Source organism: Aricia agestis, chromosome 15, assembly GCF_905147365.1.
Source record: "Aricia agestis chromosome 15, ilAriAges1.1, whole genome shotgun sequence".
In the NCBI taxonomy this organism is placed as follows: domain Eukaryota; kingdom Metazoa; phylum Arthropoda; class Insecta; order Lepidoptera; family Lycaenidae; genus Aricia; species Aricia agestis.
The window spans coordinates 5,250,712-5,274,746 of NC_056420.1; the positions used below are offsets into that span (position 1 = coordinate 5,250,712).

General features: G+C 36.7%; 1 protein-coding gene across 1 annotated transcript in view; it reads right to left on the reverse strand.

Annotated features, from left to right (window-relative positions):
• LOC121734279 (opioid-binding protein/cell adhesion molecule homolog) overlaps positions 1 to 24,035 on the reverse strand; it is a 109,322-nt gene that overhangs the window by 5,044 nt on the left and 80,243 nt on the right. Inside the window, exons 5-7 of the mRNA XM_042124775.1 lie at positions 14,748 to 14,876; positions 11,553 to 11,691; positions 1,929 to 2,080 (exon numbers count right to left, since the gene is read on the reverse strand). Coding sequence (XP_041980709.1) covers positions 1,929 to 2,080; positions 11,553 to 11,691; positions 14,748 to 14,876 — 420 coding nt within the window. The remainder of the gene's footprint in view (positions 1 to 1,928; positions 2,081 to 11,552; positions 11,692 to 14,747; positions 14,877 to 24,035) is intronic.

The window sequence follows — 24,035 nt, forward strand, 5'->3', positions numbered from 1 at the left end:
TAGATATTATTATATTATCACGCTAAGACTAATACGACCGAAGAAACTCAGTAAAATGTGGGAATAACGGGGGAAATATTTTTTATGGGAAAATGTACGGTTTCTGTAAAATTCCTAATTTACGCGGGCGAAGCCGCGCGGGACATCTTGTATAATATAATATAATGAATCTGTTTTGCTCTAGTAGGTGGCATACGACCACTGCACGGCTATCCTTTAAACTTTTCCATATTCCTATAAACTGTTTTCTTGTTTCGTACTTTTTAGAGCGTGTTTTAGTAGTCGGGTTTTAGTTTTTTAAACTTTATTTTTTTTTCGATTATTTTGGGGCTAAGATTCACTCGATCTTAAACTATCCAACACCTCAAATGATCGAATCATGAGGATGTTTTACAATTTATTTGGTTCTGATTCACTACCTGTAGCCCGCGACTTAGTCCGCGTTAGCATAGTATAATAATTTTAAAGGAGATGGATAATTATTTTCCAAAAAAAGTGTATGTTTAGTTGAGGGTACAGTTATTTCACTTTTAATAATTTATAACTTTGTTCCTAAAAAAAGGGAATTAAAACTCAACAATAACGACGCGATAACACTTCCAGGAGGGGGGGGGGGGGGGGGGTGATTGCTCGTAAACCCGTGAGAAATTGCTAACAATGTTTACATATTTGAAATGTGCTAATAAAGCTCTTTATTTTGATACCCCACACGACATTGTCAGGAAAAATATTCTTTTTTGTTCTTTACTCTCAGTCCCCTAGATGGTGCTACAGTCAATTTAACGTGATGTCATGTAGCCTATAACCAGCGGACAGTCAAGAGGCTTCTAACGACACCTCATTTGTCCAAATGCGTTTAGTAGTTTTAAAGTTACGAGGGAACAGATGAACATCCATACCCACATACATACATACATACATACATACAGGCCAAAATCATAACCCTCCTTTTGCTTCGCCGTAGTCGGGTAAAAATGAATTCTGCGTAATACCAGCTTTTTGTTTTTCAACCAAAATAAGTTTATAAGTCTTAAGTAGTCGTAAACAAAGAAACCCTTTGGTGTAGAAGTTTCTAGCTGTTTATGAAATGGAAAACTTAATCTTTGTTAATTGTTCATTCGAATAATTCCGAGTTAGAAATAGGTTAAAAGTAACTATAATGCTAAGTACTCACATACAGTTTTGCTCGATCGAGCAATATAACGTCGAGCAAAACCCGCGGCTCGGGAATTTCGTCCACACATTCAGCATTTCTCGATAATTTTAATTCCATCGACCCGGCTCGATGCGAGCCTTCGAGCTGTGAGTTTTGCGGTCCATACAGTATTTATTACTCGATTTGGAGTAAAACTATCGAGCAAAACCGCATGTGAGTACTTAGCATAACACAAAAAGTTAGAATAATGTCTTCTCTTTGTTCTGGCGCTCCATTATATATTTTACGTTATTTACACTTTATACTTTTTTTTTTTAAATTAGTCTGAATGTAATTTAACTAACCATATTTTTTGCCACAAATACAAAGTGTTGTTGATATGACTTTCATCTAGTTCTCTTGGTTTAAACGAGTGATAGAAATTGTTCTTAGCTAAAATTCATTACTTCGAAAAAATAATAAAAAACCTGGAAACCGAAGTCATTACTGTAGCTGGAGTGCCAGGTTAAAGCCTATAAGGCCCTTTTCACATGCATACGGTTGCGGCACGGTCGCCGTACCATACAAAGTAGAAATGTAGATTTGCGCTACTAAGCCGTGCCATGTGAAAGCGGCGACCGTGCCGCAACCGTATGCATGTGAAAAGGGCCTAAGACTCGATGCTAAACACTCACACGTTCAATGTTCATTTGTTTAAAAACAAACGTCTGTAGCCAGTCTAATAGGCATATCCTTATCTATGATAAGGACAGCAACATAAGTTTTAGCTTACCATATAGCCTAATGATTCCTTCAGTTTTCCCCATAGTATTTGTAGACACGCAGGTATAGGCGCCCATGTCTTCGGTTTCGAAGTCGGTTATAGATAGAATCGTCTTCACTTGATAGGCCGACATTCTGACTTCACTGATTTCATGTTTGCCCCTGAAAAAATAACAAGTTTAGTTGATTTTGCCTTATGATCTACTTTTAGTAAAGTACCATCGAGGAAATTGATTCCTAGGCAGATGACAGACCAACGTCGTTTGGTCGGATCATGTCAATTCAATATTGTGATCAGTCGGCTGGGTTTGACGTACCTAACGCGACCAAACAACGTAGGTCCCCCAGTTGACTAGGAATCAACTTCTCTGATAGTACATTTAAGAGGGTATCACAAAATGAGTACAGTTTTTCATTGGTATTGTCATAGGTATAATATTATCGTGAAATTAAATTTCAATAATATGAGGATATTAATCGACATTTTTTATCGCGACTGTGCGCGCAAATACATCAGTTTGTGTTGTGATAAAAAGCTTTATACAATGTGATTATTATAATAATTTGTGGTATAAATTATTATTACAACAATTTTATCCAAATCGGAGCTATTAAGAGTCTGTTAAATGCAAAGAAACACACCGACTTATGCGTAGTTACTGTTGATGCCTCCGTGGTCTAGTGGTTAGAGCGTCGCTCTCGACTCCGGAGGTCGTGGGTTCGAATCCCGCGTTGGAAACATGTTATTTCCAAGTTTGGTTAGGACAATGCAGGCTGATCACCTGATTGTCTGACAAGTAAGATGATCCATGCGTCGGATGGGCATGTAAAAAGTCGGTCCTGCGCCTGATCTCTCGCCAGTCGTGTCGGTCTTCCGTCCCACTGGGTTATGAGAGTAAAAGGAATAGAGAGTGCTCTTGTGTACTGCGCACACACTTGGGCACTATAAAAATTACTCCTGCGTACCTGGCCTGGTTTCAATGAAACCGGCCACCGTCACCGAAACCGGTGTGGGGAGTATTATTACTGTTGATATACTATTAGTAAGGGCCTGTTTAATCACTTCCTGATAAGTGCTGTAAGAGTATGGAGGAGCTGTCAAAAAAGTTGTGGTAGCCTATCCGGAACTTTACCAGGAAGTGGTGAAACAGGCCCTAAGTCATACAAAATAGTAACGGTGGTATGAATAAAAAAATCTTAGTGAACGTTTTAACAGCTTTCTAACTAAAATGTTCACTAAAGTTAAAAACCGTCTTATAACACTCTATATGAATAAACGCTTGCTAAGCCTTCGCTAGGTAAAATACCTTTAGATGACGTTTTATAAGAATTTTTTTTGGTAATGTTGGCAGTGTGTCAATTTATTGTATTCCACAGATTAAAAATTGTATTCAATGTGTCAAAAATAAAGAGTAAAGAAAAAATAAATGTACTTTATGGATTTTATAAATCATAGAGCAAAGTAGACTTTGACATTGGCAACTCACTAAGGCCGCCATAATAAAAGAAGAAGAAGAATAATGAAAAGAAGGAGAAGATAACTAAAAATACTATTTTATTCTGTTTTACTTTTGAGGCCTACAATTAGTGCATTTGACACAATGCATCTAAGGGTCTATACAGACGGACCGCATTTCTGAAAACGGACCGCAGAACTGCAAACCAAACGCGCAGTTGGATTGCAGTTCATTTGCAGTTGGCGTGCAGTCGTGTGAACTGCATACCGACTGCATCCAAACTGCACTGCTGGAGAGCGGACCGTGCGGGCGGGTAGGATGGTGCAGTTTAGATGCAGTCAGTATGCAGTTCACACGACTGCACGTCAACTGCAAGTCTGCAACTGAACTGCAATCCGACTGCGCATTTGGTTTGCAGTTCTATTGTAAGGTCTACACAGATGGACCGCATTTCAACTGCAATCCAACCGCAAATTGCAGTTCAAGTGCAGTTTGAATGCAGTTGACACGACTGCAATACGACTGCAATAGAACTGCAAACTAAACGCGCAGTCGGATTGCAGTTCAGTTGCAGTTGGCGTGCAGTCGTGTAAACTGTATGGTTTGCAGTTCTATTGCAGTCGAATTGCAATCGTGTCAACTGCATTCAAACTGCACTTGAACTGCAATTTGCGGTTGGATTGCAGTTGAAACGCGATCCGTCTGTGTAGATCCGTAATCGTGTCAACTGGATTTAAACTGCACTTGAACTGCAATTTGCGGTTGGATTGCAGTTGAAATGCGGTCCGTCTGTAGAGACCCTTACTGATTCTTGAAATTGCAATAATGTCAGAAATCGCGATAATACTCGATATTGCGTCCATTTTCAGTCTCTTAAAATGGTCTTAAAGTAGGGTCGAGGCTTCACTAAAGTTTGCGAACTCCTATTTGACGTTTCGCGCCTAAACAACTGTTAGCAAACGTTTATTCATATCGATTATGCTTAAAATGTTCTTAAAATAGGTTTAAAACAGGCGCGCTATTTTTTGACAGCTGTCACCTTAAAAAGGTGTTAGAGCACTGTTAGAGAACCTTTATTCATATTAAATTTTACAACAGGCTTATAAAGCTGTTGTAAACCTTCGCTAAGTTTTTATTCATACGACCGTAAGATTATAAGACTATTATAGTAAAACATACAATATATTAAGATTAATCAATAATTAATCAACTTGAGAATCCAATATCAGTATTTCGTATTCCACTCAGCGGGCCCTCAATATAATTGACAGGTCTCATTTCGACGGTGATATGATTTTACTGATTTTTCGTATATGTGGCCCAAATTGACAATGTAAACAGATCGAGAGGGGTTAAACCCCTTATATGAAATCTTTAATATGAATCTTTAATGTGATCATCGAAGAAGGATAAGGCATGGAAGTTAAAATTAAAAAAAAAAAAAACCGTATGCAGAGTATCTGTTTTACCAATCATCAAGATTGCATTTAAAGCACTGACTGCCGCAGAAGTCTCGTCCAAATTAGTTCTGGAATGCGTTGAGATGTTAAACATGCTAGGAAGGAACAACAACATCCGCCTAGTATGGGTCCCGGGCCACAGCAACGTTCCCGTCAATGAAACCGCTGACGAACTGGCTAGGCTTGGGGCCGAGAGTCTCATATATGGTCCATAATCAGTCTGTGGTATAACTCCCAGTACCACAAAGCAAGTGCTCAAGGAATGGGGTCACAGACTATGCAGGAAGCAATGGGCTGAGATCCCTGGCCTTGAACACTCCAAGGCACTAATTCCTGAATTCAACAAGAAACAATCAGAATTAGTGCTCACCTTGGGTAGAAAGTTAGAAACCAATTAAGAATCCTTACCAGAAGCCTAACTGGGCACTGCAAGCTCAACAAACACTTAAACAGAATGGGTATTTGTAGCATAACGACTTGCAGATTCTGTGAGGAGGAGGATGAAACACCTATTCACCTTCTCCTCGACTGCCCTGCTCTACTACAGAGCAGGAACAGGCACCTTGGTCGCCACGAATACTCGTCCACAGAGGAAATTTGTGGCACCAACCCCAACAATATCGTTCAATTTATGAGCAGTATTGGGTTGGGGATGATACTCTAGTGCGAAGGAGTCACAATAGATCCTCATGGGTCGCAGTGACGTCAGGGCTACAGCGACCTGCCTTCCTTAAAAAAAATCATCAAGATTCACCAGAAAATCTTTGCCTCTTCGCATTTTTCTAAGATTCTCCTAGGATTCTTTAATTACTATTCCTACTGATCACAGCCATGTCACGCTAATCATAATATGTGGTTATAACATAAAAGTAATAGTCGCCATGATGACAAATATGTTCATAGTTTGCATTGATCTCTACATACAATCATAGACGAATGTGACGAACTTACATTATACGTGTTCGTTATAACTCGTATTGGTTCATCGTGATTGGTGGGCTAATATGGAGATATCCTATTAATACACGTATGTCGAATAATTATATTCTATTCTAATTAGCCGTTTGTGTCCCACTGCTGGGCAAAGGCCTCCCCTCTTTCCTTCCACACGTCTCTATCCTTTGCTGTGTTTGGCCACTCTTCATCAACAGTCGTATTTTTATGTCGTATAATCCTCACGAAAAATTAACGACCTTATTTTCGACATGTTTGCGATACAAATATCTTGTCATCTCTCTCGATTTTAAACTCCTAATATGAATCGGTTAAGCCTTATTGCATGGCTGACCTACATAGCTCAAATATACTCATATCTGCATACCAGGTCGGTCAGCTTTTATCATCATAATCATCATAAAAGCTGACCGACTTCTTATTTTATTCTTAAAGTAGAAAAATAAGCCGTGTAAAAATTGAAAATATTATTCCTGCCTGCAATTGTGTTTACACAGGAATAGGTTGACCGCAGTTCATACACTTTTCCATAACAAATACTAAGCAGATGTCTTCATAAAATATATCTATAGATAAAAGTAAAGGAACAGAGAGTGCTCTTGTGTACTGCGCGCACATTCGGGCACTATAAAAATCACTTTAGCGTTACTGGCCTGGTCTAAATAAAACCTGCTACTTTCACCGAAAACGTATACGTTAGATTTATTATTATACTAGATGTCCCGCGCGGCTTCGCCGGCGTAAATTAGGAATTTTACAGAAACCGTACATTTTCCAAAAAAAATAAATAGCTTGTGTCCCTACTCCCTTCACTTGGTCTACTCTATATCTGTGCTTAATATTGCCATAATAATTGCTCAAGTAGTTGGCAATTTCTTATATTTCCACCGTTTTTCCCACATTTTCCTGAGTTTCTTCGGTCGTATTAGTCTTAGCGTGATAATATTTAGCCTATAGTCTTACTCGATAAATGGGCTATCTAACACTGAAATAAGTTTTTAAATTGGACCTGTAGTTCCTGAGATTAACGCGTTCAAGCAAACACCCTCTTCAGGTTTATAATATACGTAGGTATAGTTTTTTTTCAATTATCGCTTGACAAACTCGAGTCTCGATCTAAAAGCCTATGAAAAGTACGAATAACAGTGTCATCATAGGCTCATAAGTCATAACCATGGGACGATGCATGGTATAATATGGTAGTGATGATGATGATGAGTGTAATTTGCATAGTAGCATATGCTTTCCGTTCTTAAAACAATGCCGAAACTCCCAAACTTGTATCTATAAAGAATCAGGAGTTCTCTCAGCACCTTCCGAACCATGGTATACCAGGTATACCTCGGTGCAAAATCTTACTTGTTGGTAGCATATGCTTAGAATACTTTTCACGAAACCAAAGTCACCACATGTTTCCCTATAAATTTTGAGGACTTCCCTCGATTACCTATGGATCCTTCATCAGATCACCACTTTTGTGAATATAATACCAAATTGGGATGATACCCTATATACCAAAAGAAAAATTTTGAAAATCGGTTAACAAACGGCGGAGTAATCGTTGAACATAAGAAAACGAACATAACACCTCCCCCATTTTGAAAGTCGGTTAAAATTGTAACCTATGTGTTATTCTGATATATAAGCAATATTATTGTAAAGCTTCATTAAAATCCGTTCACTAGTTTTTGCGTGAAAGAGTAACAAACATCCATACATCCATACATCTATACATCCAAACTAAATTTCGCCTTTATAATATTAGTAAGAAGTAGGATAGTAGGATATACTAGAAATACCTATTATTATATAATAATAGCTCATACTTGCACTTCCCTTCTACTATGGACCATACCCTTGGACTACCACAAATATTTCAAAACTACAGTAAGCCAAATAGGTTCCGTCATTTTAGTGTTTTAGCGAGACTAGCAAAATTGAGGATTCATTTTTGTTTATACAGATTAGTAAGGTACACTAATAAAACACACTTTTCTTGCACTTTTTCCACTATATTTAGATATTATTATAACTTTTAACAAATAACACGACCGGTTTCGAAATTATTCATCATCAGGTGTAAGTTTAACGTCGGTACTTTTAAAAAATTAAATATTATCAAAACAAACATTAGGGTTGTCAGCATCGTGGTACTTTTTACAATTTGGTAGAATTTTTATTCCAAATAAGACTATTTTCTACTAATGTTTCTACAAATGTGTAACCAGGATAAAAGAACATATCACAGCTTGGAAAAGGAAAACAGAAAGATCTACATTTGCTGAGCATTTAAATAATAATGACCATAATTTTGAACCTGACAGGAATATTAAATACCTACATGTTTTACCCAAAAGCAAGAAAATGGACGCACTGGAAGCACTCGAAGTCAACAGACACAAAAAATATGGGAACTTGTTAAACGACCAAACATGCCTTTCAAATTCAATTTTATTACAGGATATTTAAACTATTATTACTTATACATTAATTTCAATTTACATTTCACCGCTAATTTAATTTATTGACATGATATTTATTTTTATATAATTTTATGGACATTATATTTTATTTATTGACATGATTTAATTTAGTTTAATTTATTTGACATTCATATAGATATTAATTTTTATAATTTTAATATTATGGACAATTCAATTAAATTATTGGTGATGTAATTAGACAATTGTATCGTCTTATTAAGTTTTATTATTGTTAGTTTGACATTGTTTATATTAATTTATTTGACATTTAATAATTTTTAGAGAAATTTTGTGACATAATTATTTTAATTTTAATAATTTTAGAAATGTAACAATTATTACTTAATTTTAGGCTCTGAAATCTGTATATGTGACATTACCAGCACAACGTTATTAATTTATCAATATAAAAAATGGGTAAATCCAACTAAATATTAATTTAACATTAGTAGAAAATAGTCTTATTTGGAATAAAAATTCTACCAAATTGTAAAAAGTACCACGATGCTGACAACCCTAATGTTTGTTTTGATAATATTTAATTTTTTAAAAGTACCGACGTTAAACTTACACCTGATGATGAATAATTTCGAAACCGGTCGTGTTATTTGTTAAAAGTTATAATAATATCTAAATATAGTGGAAAAAGTGCAAGAAAAGTGTGTTTTATTAGTGTACAACATGAATTTCCACCAAGAACCGACAGTACAATCAATTACATAGATTAGTAAGGGGTTTAATATAATGTATTTTAGAAGCCAGGAGGCTTTTTTTTTCTTACGGGCAAACCCACCCACCACACATTCCCACCACTGCAACTCCTGTGTCGCCAGGATCAACAGTGGTAACTAACCACGAAAACCCTTTGATATGATCTCAGGGATGCCCGAGGGACAAGCTAAATCTGTCTTGGGACCCGCAACGAAATTAATCAGAAGAAATTTAGGAGTAGGAGATATCCAATTTCCCTCCCCAAGCAAAGCCAGGAGGCTTCAAATATAATATTATGCTATAGGACAGAAGCCTTCAAACTAGTCCACCGCGCTATCCTAATACGGGTTGGCACAAAATACAGTATCGCACATGTTAATCACGGGAATCGATATGTAAATAGGGACCGGCATACATCGACATCGTAACACGGCCAATTTCGATAAATAAATTCCACCACAGAATAAATTAGTAAATCAATATGTCGTGCCCATCGTTGCAGTCTGCAGATAGTTTTACTACGACATAAATAAGGAATGATAGTAACAAATACAGGTTGTAACAAAAGTAGTAATATAGACTGTCTTGATTTAGGTTTGTTTTCAAATTCGTTAGTGTATTTCTAAAATACGACGCTGAAACCACAGTGTAAAATATATATGCAGTAGATGAAAAGTGTATACAGAGTGTAACAAAACTAAGTGATAATACTTTTGGGTGTGTATGAATCCCGTGTATAGAGTTTACTGTAAAAGTCGCAGCGCTGAAAAAGCTATTTTTTCACTTTTGTACTCGTATTAGAACACCCGTGACGCTAGGCCGCTTGCCCATACGAATCACAAAAAAATTGGTATTTCAGCGCTGCTACTTTCACAGTAAAGTCTCTACAAGGAACACATACACACCCTAAAGTATTATCACTTAGTTTTGTTACACCCTGTATACACTTTTCATCTACTGCATACATATTTTATACTGTGGTTTCAGCGTTGTATTTTAGAAATGCACTAACGAATTTCAAAACAAACCTAAATCAAGATAGTCTATATTGGCTAACCCAGTCTAACAGTGTAAACAGTTTGTGAAGCCGCAGATTGAAAAATGTCGATATCGATGGGAAAGTCGATGAAAAGTCGATAAAAAGTCGATTAAAATTTTGATAGACGATACTCGATGTAGATATCGCTTTACCAGCTTTGGAATAGAATTCCTGAATATGCTGGAGTCCTTCGAATAATATTTTACTAAATCTGTTTTTGGATTTGAAGGAAGGTAGCATATTATAAGCGTTTAGTTTCTACTGAGTATAGCTCAGATGAATTGGAAAGAAAAAGAACTGATTTTAGTATCTAATATTTAGTATTGATAAGTATGTCTCTAGTCGTCTCCATAAGGGATATAATCATATAATTATAGTTTCTATTCATGCAGGCCTAGCATAACAACAGTAGAAATTGGAAAGAATCGACATACTGACAGACTTTATCGACAAAATTGTGGATTTCCATTGTCTAACTGTCACTTTGTCTATTCTTCCGTAGAAAGAAACCGTTTCTATGGTGGCCATGATACGCCTGCTGTATACTTAACACGAATGTTGGCGCAGAAAAGTTGCAAGTAATAATATTAAAGAACACTAGATAACGCCCGCAACTCCATTGCACAAAAATTAATTTGTCGCTCGTGAACCTTACATTTTTTCGGTATAAAATTATCCTGCTAAGACTCAAATTATCTCCATACCAAACAGCAAAATCAGTTCAGCCATTTGGGCGTGAAGAGGTAACAGACAGACATGCAAACAGACCGACAGACACACTTTCACACACAATATGGTGAGACATGTTCAATACTTAAATAGTCTGTACTCGATTCTCATTATAATTATGTTATCAAATTAGGTACTGCATTTTTGACCGAATTTCCCTTTAAATAAATGAAACATGGACACTAATAATAGCTCCCACGCCGGTTTCAATGACGGTGGCCGATTTCATTGAGACCAGGCCAGTTACGCAGGAGTAATATTATAGTGCCCGAGTACACAAGAGCACTCTCTATTCCTTAACCCTCATAACCCAGTGGGACGGAAGACCGACCGGACTGGCGAGAGATCAGGCGCAGGACCGACATTTTACATGCCCATCCGACGCATGGATCATCTTACTTGTCAGACAATCAGGTGATCAGCCTGCATTGTTCTAACCAAATATGGAAATAACATGTTTTCAACGCGGGAATCGAATCCGCGCTCTATACCACTAGACCACGGAGGTCCATGGACACTAAGTAAATTACGCGGCTAGGCTAGGCAAGTAGTCATACTATGCGGCCGGTGCGGCGGCGTGCGCCATCAAAGAAACACTGCGCCGCTACCCTTCCCGCGCGCGATGTCCAATGTCCATGCGTTGGGTAAATAATTATTTAACTTTAAGCTACATTTACTCCGTGATCAATTGATATTATTATTATATATTTTCATCTAATATAATAGCCAATTATCATGTCCTCGAGTATTGAACATGTGTCACCAGTCATGCAGTATATAATATATCATAATATAACTTACCCGGACAATATCATCTTCTCTCCGCTCTTCAGCCAGTAGTTGACGGCAAGCGGGTAAGCCTCGACCAGACACTCGAGCCGTGTCGCCGCACCCGTTGGCACTCCCATTACCTTTGTCGATATCACAATAGACGGACCGACTGAAAAATAATAGGGCTATTGAATTGAGTAAATAAGGTCTGCGGGGAATCTTGATTCTTGTTTCTATGATGAGTTCGTGCTATTGAATTGCAGGAATAAGGATTAAGGAATCTTGATAATTTGATGCGTTTGTTGTATCTGAAAATGGTAGATAAGGATGCAATAATTATTACTTTGATAGAGCCGTAACAATTAGGGTGAGTTTACAGTGCAACGTGACGAGACGGAACAATGCATTCTCAAATGATTCATTTTAAATCCATACTTCCATACTAATATTTTACATGCGAAAGTGTATAACAATTTTTTTTTCCCGTGGTGCTTCCCCCTTTGTTCGGACATCAATGTCATTACAATTTGGCTTTGCTTGGGGAGGGAAATTGGATATCTCCTACTCCTCCTACATTTCTTCTGATTAATTTCGTTGCGGATCCCAAGACAGATTTAGCTTGTCCCTCGGGCATCCCTGAGATCATATCAAAGGGTTTTCGTGGTTGGTTACCACTGTTGATCCTGGCGACACAGGAGTTGCAGTGGTGGGAATGTGTGGTGGGCCTTTTGCCCGTTTGATATGCGAAAGTGTGTCTGTCTGTCTGTCTGTCTGTTACCTGTTCACGCTCAAACCGCTGAACCGATTTTGCTGAAATTTGACATGGAGATACTTTGAGTCCCGGGAAAGGTAGGATACTTTTTATCCCGGATAAATGTACGGTTCCCACGCGATAAACTAATTTTGACGCAACGGAGTTGCGGACATCATCTAGTACATAATATAACCGAATATTAATTAATAACTTTGAATTCAGAAACTTTCCTCCTTAATTTTTCGGCTGATTGTTCATTTATTTAAATTTTGAATGGCTTCTTTGAAATGCATAGCATCGCCACGTCACATATCAATATTAACTGACCCTTTGTAGTCCAGTAGTGTTCAGAACAGTAATATTAATATTATGTCATAAGAAACAGTTCATCCATCAGAGGCTAATATCCCTTGTCTGGCCAGTCACGTGTAATCTGGACCCACATTCAGGTGCCGTCAAACTGTAAATCTATATTTAGAAGCAAGCATGAATATCCAGTAACTTGCAAATTCAATTCAGTAAATTAAGTCAATAAGAGCAAAGAAGGCACTAAACAAAGTACATAGGCAAAAGTGTTAAAATTTTTCTTTACAATAATTTTCTTGTAAAGAGAATCCTTTTACTAACCTAACCGAACCCCCATGACGGGTTAAAGTAAAGGTACCATCTGGATTTCTAGTACATCAACATTTTATTTCCCGTATGCACAATTCGCAAGAAGTAGTTTCTGTCCATACATTGTTTACTGATATGAGCGTTCCAATATTAGATTCGTAGCGCAGCGAAATTTTCTTTGTAAACTGTAAACTTCGATGCGGAATGCGCTTTGGAATAAAGTTTGTTTACTTTTTGTGCGACACAATCGGGAAACTTAGGTATTGCCAACGCTGGGTAAGCGTATTTTATCCAAAAATTCGTAGAAATGTTTTGAAGGAATAGATATTTATTTTGCTAAATTCTTATTAGATTTTGCAAAATGATTCTGCATAAGGTTTAAAATTATTTTGAGTCTTTACGCCCAAACCGCTGGACCTGTTTTGCTCTAATTTGGTATAGCGATAATTTGAGTCCCAAGAAAGAACTTAGAATACTTCTTATTCGAGAAAAGTGTGCGGTTCCTGCACAATAAACGACGGCACAGTGGAGATGCGGCCGGCATCTAATCATAATATAATTCAACAAAGATATAAACGAAGTGAAGCTAGCTCTAATTAATTTATCAATAGGCCTACCCGAGTGAATTGTCTTTATGATCAGTTAATTGTTACTAATGAACGAATGATTGAAACTGATCGATTAGTCAGGCGACTGGACACGACTGCTCGACCATGTCGCTCAAAGGCGCATATTCTGCTAATCCTGGAGACGTCTGTATCGCAAACGGACCGACAAATTAATTGTTATGGACATCATTTAACTGGCAGTCTTATTTGCGTGCGTAGGAACGCGTGGGAAGCTTTCGATTTTTCGTATTTCATATTAAATGTGCTACAAATAGATATGATATTTGGAAATAGGGCTTGTTAACTAGATGGTGATAGATGATATTTACATAGCACTACCCTCTTTGCATTTATTTTATTTTAACACTGCTTGGTGCTTGGTCTGAACGCTTTTACAGTTTTTTTTAATGAAATAAGGGGGCAAACGACCAAACGGGAAAGCAACTTCCGTCGCCCATGGACACTCGCAGCATCAGAAGAGCTGCATGTGCGTTGCCGGCCTTTTAAGAGGGAATAGGGTAATAGCTCTAGGGAGGGGGGGGGGGGGGGGGGGGGTTAGGGAAGGGAATAGGGTAGGGGATTGGAACTCTACGTTGACTTTCATTTCTACCATGTAACATAATTGTAGCATGTAGCAGCATCAGAAGAGCTGCAGGTGCGTTGCCGGCCTTTTAAGAGGGAATAGGGTAATAGGGGAGGGTAGAGAAGGGAATAGGGGAGGGTAAGGAAGGAAATAGGAGAGGGTAGGGAAGGGAATAGGGTAGGGGATTGGGCCTCCGGTAAACTTACTCACTCGGCGAAACACAGCGCAAGCGCTGTCTCACTCCGGTTTTCTGTGAGAACATGGTATTTCTCCGGTTAAGCCGGCCCATTCGTGCCAAAAAATGGCTCTCCCACGTTCTGATGCTGCTGTCTTCTAATTTGTATTCTAATTTGTAGCTGCTTATAGTGACTGCTTTAAACGCTATTACTTTACACGCTTTCCCTCTAATCTAACGAAAGACTAAATATCCTAAAGGCCCCTATATACGACGAGGCCGACCGTTGTGATCGGACTGATCGCAAATCGACTTGACCGGACACATCCCGTGTACTGTGTATATGCAACAGAAACAGGAACGCACAGGCAGACCTGAAATCAGTACTACCGAATTTGTTCGGCGTCCCAGGCATTGCGCCGTTTATCCGTAGAGAAATATTGTTATCTCTCTCGTTCTCCGTATTTATGAAAGAGAAGTCAATACTTACAATTAACACTAAGCATGATCCGCTTGCTGACTGAAGGTGGGACGTCGTTGGACGCGATGCACAGGTACGCGCCCATCTGACGCCGACTCACCCTCGTCAGGTTCAGAGAGGGACCCGTGGTTATGTCCACTGAAACAAAAGTAGTAGAGGTTAGGCTTGACGATAAAACGATTAAAAAAATTACGCTTTTTTTTAAATTTTAACAAATTTTATTGCATATGGTAAAAAATCTAGATTAACACACGTATAAATATTCTTTTAAAAGTTAAAATGAAAAAGAAGCAATTAAATTTTTGTAATTGTTTTAATGTTTAAATATAATACGTTTACGTCTGATAAAATTATGTATTATGCATATTATTATTGCTGCTAATTTATTGTACAAAATTTGTGTTTACAATAAAATATTTTGTATCTCATGTGATCAGCTGTAGCCCTAGCACGGCCACCAGTAGAAATGCGAAAGTATGGACAAACTGAGATAGACTTAAGGTAGCGTTTCGATCTTTTTTCGTTCCCAAAAATTCAATTAACAGGAGTCCACACCGCTCTTTTTTCCATACAAACGTTGTTGTTTCCTACCTAGATAATGCTAGTAGAGTTATAATTTTTTCCTGAATATCTAAGGCTACTAATACGATGTCCCTATGTTTTCTTTTTTTTTTCATAATTTAATTATTAAATAAGATATGAACGTTCGCAATACCCAAAAAAATGGCCAGATTTTCCGCTGTGTTCAAGTTGTTCAAGAAAACAGATTTGGCTAGATTATACAAAAAAAAACATAGGAACACAGCTCAGGCCTTTCTTTAATCTTTAATGAAAAAAGTACTTAAATCGGTTAAGTTTAGAGAAGTAATCAGGGGACAACGAATCGTTGATTTTCGGCAGTTGTCTCTGTCGCGTTCTGCTGTATAGGCTTGAGGTGAAGGAGACAGCTATAGACATTACACGTACTTTTTTTTCATTTATCTAGCCCCTTGTGTATCCTCTTAAAATGACACTTTATGACAAAAAATATCCTACTCTATGACATATACTATAGTCTGGCAAATTTAATTGAATTTTTGTCGGTCGCGATTGGCCGCGGTAAAGATCGGCACGGTACCTTTAGTTTATGTCCACAGTTTCTCTATACTTTCGCATTCTTACTTGTGGCCGTGCTAGGGCTACTGGAGTTTAACAAACAGATATCGTATCAAAAACTATTAAAGATTGATTTGATATTCTCATGACACGTCGGTAGTAAAGGGCTGTTTACATAAGGATTACCATACCTAAATTAATATTCCGATATTATATGTAAATGTAAACATAGGGATATATAATTGTGTTATATCCCGGCTGTATTGAGTGAGCATGTTAATATCTGTGGGAAAGGACGCACTCACGCGACAAACTTGGGATTTGCATCGACCTAGGTCTCAGATTTGACAAAGGTGTCCTAGCTAGATGGATATGTGGTGTGCCGGCTTAATTATGTATGCAAAAGTTGTGGGTTGATTCTTAATTGATTAGTAAGCGAAGACAAAATTGGCATCATCATAATATTATACAGCGATTTAAAAAAAATACGGTCGTGTGAACTCTGAACTCATAAGATTGAGAGCAAGATATTTTTCTCGTTATAATATAATGTAGATTGTAAATCGCTCCATGTACAAGATAATGAAAGTTTCATAATATTATAAACCTACCAAACAAACTTAATATTTGAACGCAAGCCACATATTTACATATTGAGATACAACGTTGTTAATTATTAATTTCAGTTATATCGGATTAAACAAAGAACTTGTAATTACGGAAGTGTAGAGTCTCACGAATTTTCGATCTTAATCTTTGGTAATAAGGCATAATATAATAAAGTTGTATCAAACCGAGTCTGTCTTGAACAGTAAGCTTCGACGTTATAACTCCAGTCATTGGAAGTAATTTAAAACTTGTATAACGTTGCCAAACGAGGTTTAACAAGAAGCTACCAATTTTATTTCAAAGCTGTTGTTCGTTAGCTTAACCGGTAATAATATGCATCCGAGTTTCCGTATTCGTTCTTAGAAGGTAACTAGGTATAATATTAATGTAGTATGTTATAGTATAGGGTACCTTTCTAAACTTTTTACGCAAAAACTACTGATCAGAATTTGATAAAAATACTTATGATGATAGCTTAGGTCTTGCATTAATAAGCTTAATAATTTTTACATCATACAATTTTCTTTGGTGGTAAAATAAATGTTGCCAAAAATGACAATTCTAAATCAGTTTTGTAAATTCGCAATCGAATCGCTCTACCGATGTTTTCTACGTTCGTAGACTATATTTATATACCTCAGCTGACATCTAAGATTAGGGCTTCTGCCTGACCGAGCATACCACAACTTGAAATCTCCCTTTGAGTCTCCTACTAATAGTTCCACAAATTCTTGAGTCAGGTAGTGCAGATTTCGTAGACATTATTCGTGAATTCAGTATGAGTATTTTGCAAATTTTTAACGCCTCCGTAGTCTAGTGGTAAAGAGCGCGGCTCTTGACTCGGAGGTCGTGGGTTCGAGTCCCGCGTTGGAAAAATGTTATTTCCAAGTTTGGTTAGGACAATGCGGGCTGATCACCTGATTGTCTGACAAGTAAGATGATCCATGCGTCGGATGGGCATGTACAAAGTCGGTCCTGCGCCTGATCTCTCGCCAGTCGTGTCGGTCTTCCGTCCCACTGGGTTATATTATACACTGTACTGCGCACATACTTGGGCACTATAAAATTACTCCTGCGTAGCTTGGCCTGGTTTCAATGAAACCAGCCACCGTCACCGAAACCGGTGTGGGAGTTATTATATGAGTATTTTAATAACTTCCGGTGACTGTGGTTGGTTTTCATTGAAACCAGGCCAGTTACGCAGGAGTTTTTTTTAATGAAAAAAGGGGCAAACGAGCAAACGGGTCACCTGATGGAAAGCAACTTCCGTCGTCCATGGCCACTCGCAGCATCAGAAGAGCTGTAGGTGCGTTAAGGGGATTGGGTAATAGGGGAGGGTAGGGAAGGGAAGGGAAGGAAATAGGGGAGGGAAGGGAATAGAGGAGGGTAGGGAAGGGAATAGAGGAGGGTAGGGAAGGGAATAGAGGAGGGTAGGGAAGGGAATAGGGTAGGGGATCGGGACTCCGGTAAACTCACTCATTTGGCGAAACACAGCGCAAGCGCTGTTTCTCACCGGTTTTCTGTGAGCCCGTGGTATTTCTCCGGTCGAGCCGGCCCATTCTTGCCCAAGCATGACTCTCCCACGTTATAAATATGAGTAATTTTAAAGTGCCCAAGTATGTGCGCAGTAAACAAGAGAGAGATTGGAAGCTTTCTTCTTTTATTCTCATAACCCAATGGAACGACCGATACCATTGACGAGAGATTAGGCGCAGGATCGATTTTTTACATACTCGTCAGACATTCAGTGATCAGCCTGCATTGTCCTAACCAAACTCGGAAAGAACTCGGGGATCGCACCCACGACCTCCGAGTCAAGAGCTACGCTTTAAAGCACTGCATTACAGTGCTCGTCGTAAGTCGTACCATTGCATATTGATTCTGTGCAGTACATCTTGGAATTGACCCAAATTCTGTGCGGGATTCCGATGCCAATATGACATTCTTATCGTAGGCTTCAGCACGTATAGGCGAGCTTCTATCATCTGCAGGAGGCATTAACTAACTTAAACGAAGACTTAGCAAAAATATCCAAGTGGTCCGAAGACAATGCCTTGTTAGTCAATGAGAATGAGAAATAGAAAAATGTTAGTCCTTTTTCATACATACTATAGAATATATTATTATATTACGTCTATATTACCGGCATACTTAAAAATACACAACACATGCAATATTATGGTATATCTATAAAAATGTAACAAGTAACAATATTATATTCTATCTAGTATCTGTATATGTATTCTTTCATTGGTCTAATGTTGTATTAGATTGTATCATTATATTTTTCAACACTCTATTATGTCTACGTCTTTTATATAATATTATATTATAATTTTAAAATATAGCTTCCGTCTGCTTGTCCTCTGCCCGAAAATAAGGGGTCCACGGAAGATCAGGGACGACTGTTCGGTTAACCTGAGTGGTCTCCGTTTCTGCACACTTGGGTGTTACACTGGCGTGCTATAATTGTGCTATCAATACATTAATTGTTTTTTCTTTTCTTTTTTGTTTACCTGTGATAGTTTTTTATGTATGAATTAGCTGTAGCTGTAGATTATAGGTAAAATAGGTTAATTTTTAATTTTGTTCTTGTTTATATCAGTTCTGTATATAATACCTATATTATGTCATATGTGTAACATTTAATGGTGGCAGAATAAACGTTTATTTATTTATTTATTTAAAGAAGATACCTGTCGGCCTAATGTTGGGAGTTTGAGTACTTTTTGAGCTTTTGCTATGGTTGCTTATATTATCTAAAAGCTATGTCCACACTGTGCCTTTTTTGTTCATCAAGGGGATGCGTTATAGCGCAGTCAACAGCGCACGGGAGGCATGCCCGCGACGCTTACGGTCTGACAGTATCCAAAAATTTCGTTTTGTTCTTTTTTCTGGACATTCTTATGACCAAAAAAGCCGCACATATTCCACCCAGTAAAATGTTCTGGTCGCACCTGTTACAATAATCTGACAGACACTATAACTGAGCAAAAAAGACAATGTTAGCTTTGCGTTCGTTGACGCATTATTAAATGCGCCAAAACGCTTAAAGGTGAATGACAGAAGATGACGAAAATTGAAGATGCAAAGTGTGGACATAACTAAAAGCTGACAAATGACAATGTACGCTATTCGATTGTTCATTTGAAAGTTATCTTACTCTCCACTCTTATGGTTACCCTATAAGACTAGATAGCTATCAAATTTGTTTTTTACCGAATTGATTCCAAAACTACCAAGATATATATTTAAAAAGGCACAGTAACATAGAACCGCACACAGCGTTTTACTGCAGAGAAATGATTTAAATAAGCTACGATCAGAATGAACTGACCCTTAGTGCAATTCAATCAACGACAATTAACTTATTTATACATCTCAGCCATCATTGTCTATTATTACGAGGAGTAATAACTTAGAGGTAAAATAAAACATAAAAACTGCGCTTTACGGTTTCATTTTTATTTTACGTTAAATGTTAATTACTTAAGGGTTGGGCTTAATTCAACTAAGTATTCATGGTTATTTAAGTAACATTAAATAAGCCAAATTAAAATGTGCGGAGAATTCAAGTAAGATTGTCTTAAACTTTGTAATCCATCAGATTATTTGCTTCTTGAGTGGGCTCTACTGTCATTGAAAAGAGAAAACTATACGAAAAGTATTTGTAATATGAATTGAATATTACTTTTATTAACTGCAAAATATATATTTTTTAATTTATAACAATAGTTGTTTTTACTAACTAGGAAGACGAAAGGAAACTTTGTGCAGATGGTAAGTTAAATATCATTTGACATTCGATTTAAATATTTATCTATACTAATATTATAATTCTGCAGTTTGTTTGTTTGTTTGTTTGTTTGAACGCGCTAATCTCTGGATACACTGGTCCGATTTGAAAAATTCTTTCAGTGTTAGATAGCCCGTTAATCGAGGAAGGCTACAGGTTATATTTTATCACGCTAAGACTAATAGGAGCTAAGAAATAGTGGAAAATGTGGAAAAACGGGGGAAATTATATGAAAGGGCTTATTTGAACGCGCTAATCTCAGGAACTACTGGTTCGATTAAAAAAAAATATTTCAGTGTTAGATAGCCCATTTGTTGAGGAAGGTTAAAGGCTATATTTTATTACGCTAAGACTAATAAGAGCGAAGAAATAGAGGAATGTATGGAAAAAACGAGGGGAAATTGAAAGGCCTTATTTGAACGCGCTAATCTCTGAAATTACTGGTCCGATTCGAAAAATTCTTTCAGTGTTAGATAGCCTATTTATCGAGAAAGACCATAAACTATATTTTATTATTCTACGACTAATAGGAGCGAAGAAATAGAGGAAAATGTGCAAAAAAACAGAGGAAATTATATGAAATTGCTTATTATCTTAAGATTCTTAAGAACTACTGGAGCAATTTTTATGTTATTTGGCAAACATGAAGAATAGACCACGTGAAGGGACATAGGCTATTTCTTTGTGGAAAAATGTACGGTTGCGTAAAATTCCTAAATTACGCAAACGAAGCCGCGCGTAACATCTATATATAATAAAATCGTAGGAAAGTCAATGGCTGTACATTGAATATTTTTGTACAATAAATAATACTTGGGACGTGATCTACTTTACTAACGCGGACGAAGTCGCGGGTAACAGCTAGTATTAAATATTACTCAACGTGCAGAACGAATGACCTAGTCAGTTTGACAATAGTTTTGCTTTAAATTACCTTAATTATTTTGCAATGTATGATGACAAAACATCCTTTAATGTTTTTAAGCCAAACTTTTAAAGTGCAACCTCCTCATTTTTGGAAGTCGGTTGAAAATAAAAATACATCTTGGTTAAGACCCTGTTCTTTTAAAATCAATTTCCTATCCTACGTTGCTTCAGCTAAGGTATAATTACACGTTCTTTCTACAACGATTAAATAAAGTAGCGAAAACCTGATACAAGTTGGATTTTAAATTCGATTGAGAAGTAAGCATCTCTAATGAATGGGTTCTTTTTTTGCTTCCATTTCGTATTGAATTCCCTCGGATAAAAAATATTCCTTCGCCGCCGCAGCGAGCGACCCACTTTCAAATTATTGGACTTATATAATTTGATGCACCTTAAATTCAGTTTAGTCATTTGAATATTTTTCACGCCCGTAATTCTACACCATTTCATGTGTTGCTAAAATTATAACGGCCAAGCTCAGAGACATTTTATAATTACTCAAATTTCATATAATGAAGAGTTTGTTATTAATCACGTACTTAAAACGCAGTTTTATTAATTATTATACTCCATACATTTGCTGTGAAACTCTTCATTAAAATAAAATTAAGTAATTCTCAAAAGCGTTTGAGTGCAGACGCATGAATTATTATAACCCAAAAAAATGTGTTTGTTTGCAATCTACACATTTATAGAAATCTAAAACATTTAAAATACTTAAACTTAATATAGCTGTAATGTCTCTTATTTTACAAAATGTTTCTTCAATTTTTATTTTTATAATGCTTTTAAGACGATCAAATATTTTAAAAGAACATAATGATAATATGTTCATTCTTTGATCATTGATAAACTCATATTATTACGTACGTAGTCAGTCAACTGAAATGAAAACAGTGTACTGTGTTGTATTGTTACCGTTTGTTCTTGGCTAATTTCAGGAGTATGTCAACGTACAAAGCATTTCCTCACCTGTACTAACTTCAGTCTACACATTAGGATACAGCTAAGGTACGAACACAATATACAAATACATTCAGTAGCGCAACTCTGCTGTGTCCTAAAATTAGATGCACACACAGATAAGTTTGACGCTATGCATGGTTCTTAAATCTTAGTGCTGAGTGTAAGTTATTTTAAATTTTACCGTAAAAACGTTAATTCGATTTTAAATTACATCGAAAATGCTTTTTGTAACAAAATAGGTAAATTATTTGAAGCCCTAAAAATTTTAATTCACATGTTCGTAGCGAGAAGTGGTATAAATAATTAAACAGTATTCATATTGGTTAACTTGACTTCCAAAAAAATTTTTTTCCTACGGCAGCAAGTGACAGATTGACAAAGGAATTCTGCCATTCTTTACTTTAAATTTTAGCATTTCTGATCTCCTGTTGCCTCAGCCTTAAATCACTTTAACTTGTACGCGTGCTCGATTCGGGTGGTTAGTATGAATGTGGTCTACTGTTTAGTATTTATGCTGTGCCAGGAGTACCGAGTACCGTCCAATACTATTATCTCGGATTAGTCGCCTTTGTTGCCTAATTACTGTCTGATTAAAAGCTTACAACTCTTTGAAGGCTCCAGACTCGAAGAGAATGGAAATAATTACATCCCCTGTGGTGTAATATCCTTCCTTAACTATTACTTTCGCAAAAATTGTAAGCGGATTTTTTCTGGATTGAATAGACTGGAACTGAAGAGGAAAGAGATGGAAGTCTGATAAGTGACATAATATTATAATTCACTTAACAGACTTTAATCTCGTTATTATATAGTCGATATTTAATTATACAAATTCTATAATTTACCTTATTGATGTAAAGCGTATGCACAAACATTAAACAGCTTAGCAGAAAAAATGTAAATTCTACTGAATTCAGTTATCATAATACACTTTCGATTATGGTTTCGATGCAATCTTGATATAATAATCCCACCAAAACATTAAATGTAAAAAGGAGCCAAGCAAAATATTGCATAGCCATGGAATATATCAATCGTAAAAAGTTTTCAGATCACATTTAAGCCAAGCCTTCAACTTATTTTGTAATTTAAATCAACATTCAGTGAATTTTTCAATAGTTTTCTTTATTTTATAATTATTATAGTGGCTCGGCAATGAGCACAAGAAAAACAAATAAGTATAAAACTTCATATTTGGGGTAGTTCATACTCACACAAACTGCAAGCGTAAAATGTTTTTTAGTATGTAACGACGTATGTGGACGATGGTACCCAATAAATCCTATCAGTCGCTGATTATTTCTCTAGTGCTCATTGCCAAGCCACTATAATAATTATAAAATAAAAAAAACTATTAATAAATTCACTGAATGTTGATTTAAATTACAAAATAAGTTGAAGGCTTGGCTTGAATGTGATCTGAAAACTTTTTACGATAGATATATTCCATGGCTATGCAATATTTTGCTTGGCTCCTTTTTACATTTAATGATTTGGTGGGATTCCATTTCTTTTTTTAAGGTTTCTTTTCTTTTCTGGTCACGTTAAAACTTTTCTGTACTTAGCTTAGCACCCATTCTCTATCTTTAGGTATATATTCTAGGTCGTAAAATTAATTGATAATAACATGTAGATACTTCTACAAAGTACAAATTCTATGACGATAGCCCAACAACTGAACTTTCAGGAGGTTATTCGTTCACCGATGTTACTTTCGATTGAGTATTACGACCTATCCCGGATTTTTTTAAACCATACTAATTATACTCCGCAAACAAGCGATACCGCGATTTAAAGGGAGTGCTACACCATCCATAAACATATAATGCTAAAGACCAACAAAGAGTGCGAGAGAGAAGAAAATCCTTTATGGAATTAGAACAAGATGAAAAGAGAGAGGCAGT